The sequence below is a fragment of the Solanum tuberosum genome, unplaced genomic scaffold (genome assembly GCF_000226075.1).
Source record: "Solanum tuberosum cultivar DM 1-3 516 R44 unplaced genomic scaffold, SolTub_3.0 scf00432, whole genome shotgun sequence".
Classification (NCBI taxonomy): domain Eukaryota; kingdom Viridiplantae; phylum Streptophyta; class Magnoliopsida; order Solanales; family Solanaceae; genus Solanum; species Solanum tuberosum.
In genome coordinates this window covers 64,809-72,901 of record NW_006239355.1, presented here as the reverse complement: position 1 = coordinate 72,901, position 8,093 = coordinate 64,809, and the positions used below count along the sequence as shown (strand labels likewise).

At 36.5% G+C, this 8,093-nt stretch overlaps 1 protein-coding gene and 1 long non-coding RNA gene across 3 annotated transcripts in view; both read left to right on the top strand.

The window, feature by feature from the left end:
- The first annotated feature begins 1,947 nt into the window (after nt 1-1,947).
- On the top strand, nt 1,948-3,336 carry LOC107058073 (membrane steroid-binding protein 2-like). The gene is made up of 2 exons (XM_015303382.1): nt 1,948-1,970; nt 2,925-3,336. The coding sequence occupies exons 1-2, from the start codon at nt 1,948-1,950 to the stop codon at nt 3,334-3,336; spliced, it is 435 nt and encodes a 144-aa protein (XP_015158868.1).
- A 3,199-nt stretch (nt 3,337-6,535) lies between these two features.
- The window catches only part of LOC102595506 (uncharacterized), a 4,236-nt gene continuing 2,678 nt past the window's right edge, over nt 6,536-8,093 (top strand). For both annotated transcript variants that reach the window (XR_001471763.1, XR_001471762.1), the window contains exons 1-2: nt 6,536-6,758; nt 7,502-7,571. This is a non-coding gene — a long non-coding RNA (uncharacterized lncRNA). The remainder of the gene's footprint in view (nt 6,759-7,501; nt 7,572-8,093) is intronic.

The window sequence follows — 8,093 nt, the reverse complement described above, 5'->3', positions numbered from 1 at the left end:
TTACTTAGATTCTTCCCACTTATAATAATATATGATATTAGTCCTTGTACAATCTTCTCCTTTATAAAATGGCAATCGATCTCAATGTGCTTAGGCCTTTCATGATAAATTGGATTAGCTGCAAGTAGGATTTCTGTTTTGCTATCTGTGAAGACATTCACTGGCTTCTGTACTTCAATTCCTAGGTCCTTCATGAGGCCTATTATCCAGATAACCTCAGTCACAATAGTGGCTATGCTCATGTATTCAGCTTCTGCTGAACTTCTGGAAATAGTCGACTGTTTCTTTAATTTCCAAGAGACTTTAGAATCACCCAATTTAATAAAGTATCCAGTTACAGATTTCCTTGTGAGAGGGCATGATGCCCAATCTGCATCACAGTAGGCTGAAATGTTGTTATCTTGTGTGCTTGATAATAAGACTCATTGACCAGGCTAACCTTTTATGTATCTAAAAATTCTCAGAGCTGCTTCTATATGTGTCTTTTTTGGATGTTGGAGAAATTGACTTAAGTTTTGTACCCGAAATGATATGTCTGGTCTGGTCATGGTAAGATAGAGTAGCTTTCCTATCAACCTCTTATAAACTGAGGGATGTAAAAAACTCCAGACACTGTGTCTCTTTCACTTATTTGGCTTGAACCTAAATGTGTAATCAAGGCTACATTACCATTAGGAAGGTGTACTTTCTTTGGATTTTCAACTTTGAATATGGACCGACTATCCAGTAAACTTAGATCAACTACCATATGGTTGGTAGCACCTGTATCTACTATCCACTCTAGATTTCCTGTATGAGCTACAAGTGCAATGTTCATACCTGCCACATTTGCACAATGTGAAGCTTCTGACTTCTTTTTGAGAAACTGCAAGATTTGACTATATTGCTCTTTCATTAAGGTACATGACTCCAGTTCACTTTGTTGAGAAGGCTTAGTTCCTGAATATTGTCCTTTATCATATACCAATGACTCAGTTCCTGCAATTCCAGTGTAATTAGTGTTCTGATTCACCTGAAACTGCCCACCTGATCTCACATCATCCCCAACTTCAGTAACCACATTATAGGCTGAGTTGTTCCCTCCTTTCTTTTTAAACTTAGAATCCTGCTGGTAGCCAATAATCTTGAAACAGTTTTCTCTTGTGTGGCCTTTTAGTTTACAAAGGTCACAAAATAGATTATATTTTCTCTTGAATCTTTGTTGATTCCCATTCATTCTTGAGTACATTACAGTATCAAATGACCCCTGCACACCTTGTAAATTTGCAGGAGTAGTACCCAACACACCTGCATTTGACACAACTGACTTCTGGTTTTCATCACTAAGAATCATAGAATACGCCTGATTGACGCTGGCACTGGATCCATCATAAGGATCTGACTTCTTGCTTGCAAGTATGAGTCATTTAAACCCATGAGGAACTGAAACAACTTTAGCTTTTGAAGATGTAGGACATACTCATTAGATCCTTCATACGCACACCCTGGTGCAGGAACTAGAGCTTCAAACTCTTCCCATAACCCCTTGAGCCTAGAGTAAAACATAGACACATAACTGGTACCCTGACTGAGAGTTGCAATTTCTTCGTGAAGATTAAAGGTTCTTGATCCATCCATCCTATTAAATTTTTCATACAAATCATCCCACACCACTTTAGCATTAGATGCATACATGATGCCTCCTAAAAGATTCTTAGATATAGAGTTCATGATCCACGACAAGACAATGGCATTAACCCTTTCCCAATTACCCTCTAACCCTGGAAAATTTTCTTTCTTACATGACTCATCAGCCATCCCCAACTTGTTCCTCCCCAATAATGCAATTTTCATTGATCTATACCAAACTTCTAGTTCTCTACTCCAGTTAATTGGAAGGAGATAATTTGGATTCCACTTACATCAGAGGCATGAAGGAACAAAGGGTGATTATGATCAATTCCAGCTATGGATACACCATTTCTACCAAGGTTTGAAGGCTGAGAATCTGCAGAATTTGACCCCATTTCTTGAATTGTTTCAAAGATCTGATACACTTCAATACTGATCTTGCGGAATATTCACTATCAAGCAAATAATGTCCAGCTTGAAAGCTCTGATACCATGTAGTTCTCTTTGGAAGAATGAGCGAAAATAGAAACTAAGCAATGAGCTCTTGATGAACTCTTTACAAAAGAAGAGAAGATAGAGAGCAGAAATACAGAGATGTTTAGAAGTGAAGAGAGGAAGCTTTCATTATTGAATGATTGTATTATCTTTCTATTGTGTTGTACACTGATATATATATACAACTAATCCAACTGAACAGCTAACTAACTTAGTAGTATAAATAACTTCTGGAATTTCTCATAACTAACTAATTGTAACTAACTACTCTTAATGCTAATACTTGTAATATCACTAGTATTAACATTCTTTTCCCCGATGTTCTCGAATGTCCATTAAGTGTGCAACTCTGTTGGTTAGGTGGCGATTCTAGTTGAAGGACGAGAGTGGTCGTAAGGGCTTATAATGTCTTAGGTTCAATTCCTCAAGATAGCAAAGGTGACCTGTGTGTAATTCTTAGACAAGTGGCTCGAGTTCTCCATGTTTAATTCAAACAGCTTCGCTATCATCAGTTCATCACCGTTTGGATAGTAATCAACTAGTCTTCTTAACTAATGTATTCATTCTTATTTTGTTGTGGTTTTGAGGAGACAGAAAACATATTCAGTTTGTTGTTTATCTAATTTTATTTACATCCAGTAAAGTCATGTAACATTAAATTCATCCACAACTTTATCACCTGATGGATCAAATATCTTGATACGAGTCTGAATAAGTTCCTTACTCAAATGTAAACCTAACATATCATAATCAACCATTAAGCTTTATGAAATGCTGAGGACTTGTCATCTTGGTGTTTAATGTGTGTGTTCCTGCAGAATGTTCTATGGACCTGGGGGACCTTATGCATTGTTTGCTGGAAAGGATGCTAGTAGAGCTCTTGCCAAGCTGTCCTTTGAGGAAAAAGATCTCACAGGGGATATTTCTGGCCTTGGTGCATTTGAGCTTGATGCCTTGCAAGATTGGGAGTACAAATTCATGAGCAAATACGTCAAAGTTGGGACTGTGAAGCAGGCAGTGCCAGTAAATGATGGGGAAGCTAATGACGGATCTGTTGAAGGAACTGATGGTGAAGCTAAGCCAGCCGAGGGTGATGCTTCAGGGAATGCCAAGCCATTGGAAGATGATGGTCCATCAAAAGGTTCCGAGGCTGGTGCTGATGGTCCTTCAGAGACGGTTGCTGCTGAATCTGTGGTCAAATCTGAGGCTGACGTCGACAAGAAAGACTAATTGGGACAGTTTTAGTTCAAGTGACAAGTTGAGAAGTGAGAACCAAAGGGAAGTGCTTTGTGGATATGTGAAATACATATCATCTGGTGCATTTGTTGATTATCTTGTGTCAGATATAGTAAATTTCTAAACTGTTGTATGAAATAATGAACTAAGCACATTTCACTTCCTTTGTCTTATAGAGGTGTCATTACTGAGGTAATGATTGATTTAGCTGGAAAGATCCTCCTTTTTCTTGTCTAAATCAGTGTATCTCATGTTGTAGTTGCAGTCTCCATATAACGTCTAATTTTTACGCCTCTATTTGAAGTTTCTAGAAAATTTCCATGGCTGGCATGATCTTTACAAGTAATGCAACCAATTTGGTGGAAATACTGCAATACACACACCAAACGTCAAATCTGAGCAGTCTGGCCAGGCCATCTTTTCCCTTTAGTCGCACCAAAGGAGTCCAGAGCCTACCAAGCATGTTTTCCTAAAGCCAATAAATCAGAAGAGCCTGAATGTTTGTATATGGTGGATACTGTAGGTTGAGGACCTCAAGAAAAAGATGTCGTAAATTCTAGGGGGGTAGAAGGTCGAAAACAAGCCTTTTGATACCGATCATATCATCATATCTATTTATATCGCTGTTTGGATTAATTTATTTTTAGGTACTTTTGGCTTTTAAGCATTTTTCTAGTTACGGAAGTGTTTGACTTTTAAATATAACCTTTCCAAACACCTTCAAAACTAATGAAGTACTTAAAAGTCAAAAACATCTAAAAATAAGTTGATCCAAATGACCGCTAACTATTTTAGAATCAATGTCCTTTCAATGGTGAGGTTTTAAAGCAGCCATATCAATTCTACAAGGAAAGGAACATTTTAAACGGGTTAATACTTTTATAGATGGAAGGCATTTGCTTTGAATCCGAAGTCAAAAGGACTACTCTTTTTTTTCCCTCTAAAATACAAAAAACTTGTAATTTCAATGATTAAGGAATCAGACCGAATTCAGAATTCAAGGAACTTTGCGTAGAACCCTAAACATTACTTTTTATGATTGAAGGTAGATGTAGGGCTTGAGGACAAACTTAGTCCAACACTATGAGTCGCCTTACATATCTGGACGAGCAAGATTCTTAAAGAAGCTTGAAGAAGAACTTGCTTGGAAACCTTGAAACCCTAGCTTTTCTATTTCTTAAAGTTCTTGAGCATATATATTTTTGAGAATGAGAGGGTTGAAATAATGAAAACTAATTGACTTTGACTTTTGTGGAGAAATTAATAGTCGTGGGTTGTGGTTTTGGGACGAGGAAAAGGCATAAACACGCCTCCTTAAACGCGAAAAGAAGAGAAAACTTAAAGAATTCTGAAGTAACGTGCGCAGTCGCGCAGCTGAACCTTAATTCACGCGGCACTTCGCGCAACCTTAATAGTAACACTGACCTTGCTGCTCGAATAAATCACTCACTGTCGAATACATCGCGCGAATATCCCTACTCTTTTTCAAATTACAAAAAATTCCTTAAAATTTAAGGATTTCGAATACTTCACTATATACATCGCGTTCTGGTTTCGGATACATCACTCAATGTCCCGATACATACGTCTCGATTTCAGATACATCACTCAACGTCCAATACATCGCGTCCCGATACATTATCTTTGTTAATACAAGACACACCTGTCCCGATATTTCACTCAACGGTCCCGATACATTACCTTTGTTGATACAAAACACACCTATCCCAATATATCCCATAAGAGTGATGTATCCAAGAATATGAGAGAGTAGGGATTTTTGTAATTTTCCCAAATAGTAAAGAATTTTAGAGAATATAGTAAAATAAATGGTGTATTTAGGTAATTTTTCCTTTTTTTTTTTACCTTCTATATTTTTTTTAAATGTAGGGGATAAGGGTATGAAAAATACCTCAACTTTGATCGGATTTGCTGTTGCGATACTAAACTTTCATGAGGACCTATTACCTCCCTAGACTATTTAATATCGTATTTTAAACATATATATTTTCCCACGTGGACATAAAAAATAATGCAAAATTATAAATAGTAATGTGTCCACATGAGCACATATATACCTTTAAAATACATTATTAAATAGTTCGGGTAAAAAATAAGGTATTAAATAGTCTAGGGAAGTAATAGGTCCTTATGAAAGTTTAGTATCGCAACAACAAATCTGACCAAAATTAAATATTTTTCAGACCATTATTCCTATATATCATTGTTTATTTCATTCATAGTAATAAATGGAGTAACAAGCCTAAAGAATCACACTTTAAGAAGGAATCCCAATGTCCTTCTTCAGTTTTCGACTCAAATTTGTTAGGAATCCTATCCTCCAAGGAATTTCCAAAATTTGAACTCGTCTCTTACAATAATTTCCGACCGTTGTTTTTTTAACCCCCAAAATCCACCCATTTTCTTCCTACAAAACCCCTTTTTTGAACACATAAATTCTTCATCATCTAAAACAGAGCGAGGGTTTTCAGATAGCTAATAGAGCATCTGAGATTTAAGGATTTTTTTATAGGAAAAACGTTTTCTTCTTTGGCTGCATCAAGCTTCTTTGTTCGTCGGAGTCCAGCGACCGTTTTAGTGGTGGGATCTTCGTTGCTGTCCTGAAAAAGGTAACCCTTTTCTCCTTTCTTGCTTCATTTTTTTTTTCCAATTAATTCTCTGTTTCTGGTTTAAGTTTGGCAAATAGTTGTTGTTTATTTTTAGTAGTGAGTTTAAGAAATATTACTGTCTCTACTGTTTAATGTGGTATGAATTAGGATCATCTTTTGAATTTTCTTTCCAGATGCTTAATGTCTTTGTTGTTTATTTTCCCATTATTATAATCAGTGTTTTGATTTGCAGTCTTAGTTCACTGTTTGTCTAAGTATATCATGAATCTGCTGTGTATTTTGGTTTACTCGTTTGTCGATCTTCATTGCATAGGCTGATCTGTCTTTCTTTGAGTCGTTTAAGCAAATAATGGATTGAATCTTTTGTTTATCGATGGAATCTTTGGCTTCAGAATCCTTAACAGATAAACGTATGTTCTTGCTACTATGATTTTTGCTACAAACATGTTGCTCCTTTGCTTCCATTTCTTTAAGTTTTAGTGTTTGTATAGATTAATTTTAAGTGCATATGATTGCTATGTGTTTATTTAGATAGACAGACATTTGAACACCTCCCTTTTCCCCCACAAAATCCACCCATTTTCTCCCTCTTAACCCTCCTTCCTTCACGGATTTGACCATCGAAAAACACAAAAAATCTTAATCATCTAAAACAGAGGGGGGTTTTCATATAGCTAATGAAAGCATTTTCTTATTCGGCTGTATCAAGCTTCTTTGTTCGTGGGAGTCCAGCCACCATTTCAGCGGTGGAAACTTCGTCTCATCCCAATTGCTGTCCCGAAAAAGGTAACCATTTTCTCCTTTTATGCTTCATTTTTTTCCAGTTAATTCTCTGTTTAGTTAAATAGTGGTAGATCTGTTTCTGGTTTAAGTTTGGCAAATAGCTGTTATTTTTTTTTAATAGCAATTTGAGAAATATTACTATCTCTATATGTTGCTTAATGCAGTATGAATTAGGATCATCTTTTGAATTTTCTTTCCAGATGATCAATGTCTAGTTGTTTCTTTGCTTTGATTTCCAGTCTTAGTTCACTGTTTGTCTAAGTATCTCATGAATCTGCTATGTATTTTGGTTTACTCGTTTGTGGATCTTCATCACATAGGCTGATCTGTCTTACTTCGATTGAGTGTTTTAATCACTCTTTGAGTCCCTCGTTTAAGCATATAATGGATTGAGTCTTTTGTTTATCAATGAAATCTTTGGCTTGAGAATCATTTACAGCTAGAAGTATGTTTTTGCTACTAGGATTCTTGCTTCAAACATATTGCTCCTTTGCTGCCATTTCTTTAAGATTTAGTGTTAGTATAGATTAATGTTGAGTGCATAGTAGAGATTTCAAACAAAAGCTCTCTGTTGGTAATTGATTCCTATCTGGGCATGTATTCTTGTAATAACTAAAGAGGCTATGATGCCAACATTTCCTCTATCTGTGATAGTAGTTTTTTTTCTTCTCAAAATGGCTATCTAGTCCACTATTTTTCTCTATTTTTCTCAGAGGTGCAACTGATTGCTTCTCTTAACCATGCAGATCCAGGAAAGCAAAGTACTAGTCTTGATAGAGCAAGGAAGTGACCACCAAGTTGATGAAACAATCAATTGTAAGTTGCAACACTCTCTTCAATAAACATTTGATGAGAAATATCAATAGGAGCAAGCCCAAAAAAGCACTACGTCAGGTCAATTTTTCTTCAAAGCCAATCCCTGAGTTGCCTTATAATTCTCTAACCGAAGTGACAGAGCTAAGAATCCTTTCTTGCGTCAGCATCCTGATATCTCCATGGAATAAGAGCGTCTCTAACAGCCTTGGCTTCAGGAGAATTCTCCCAGGCTCTCTTTTCCGCTTCTAGAACAGTGACTTTATCATAAAATCCAGTCTTAATCATGAAAACCTCCATGGAACCTCCAATCATGGCCGAAACAACTGCAATTTTCAGATACCAATCCCAGAATTTCATTTTACCCTTGTAACACTTCTTCAATTCCTAGTCGCCCAAGCAATACTGATTCTACTGCTTCTTCTCCGTTTTCTTGATTTCTTCACTTCAATGAATCCATTGGTTTGCTATTTGTGCCACCAGTTTACATGGTGTAAGGTCTATTAATGAGGAGGGTCAGGGGGG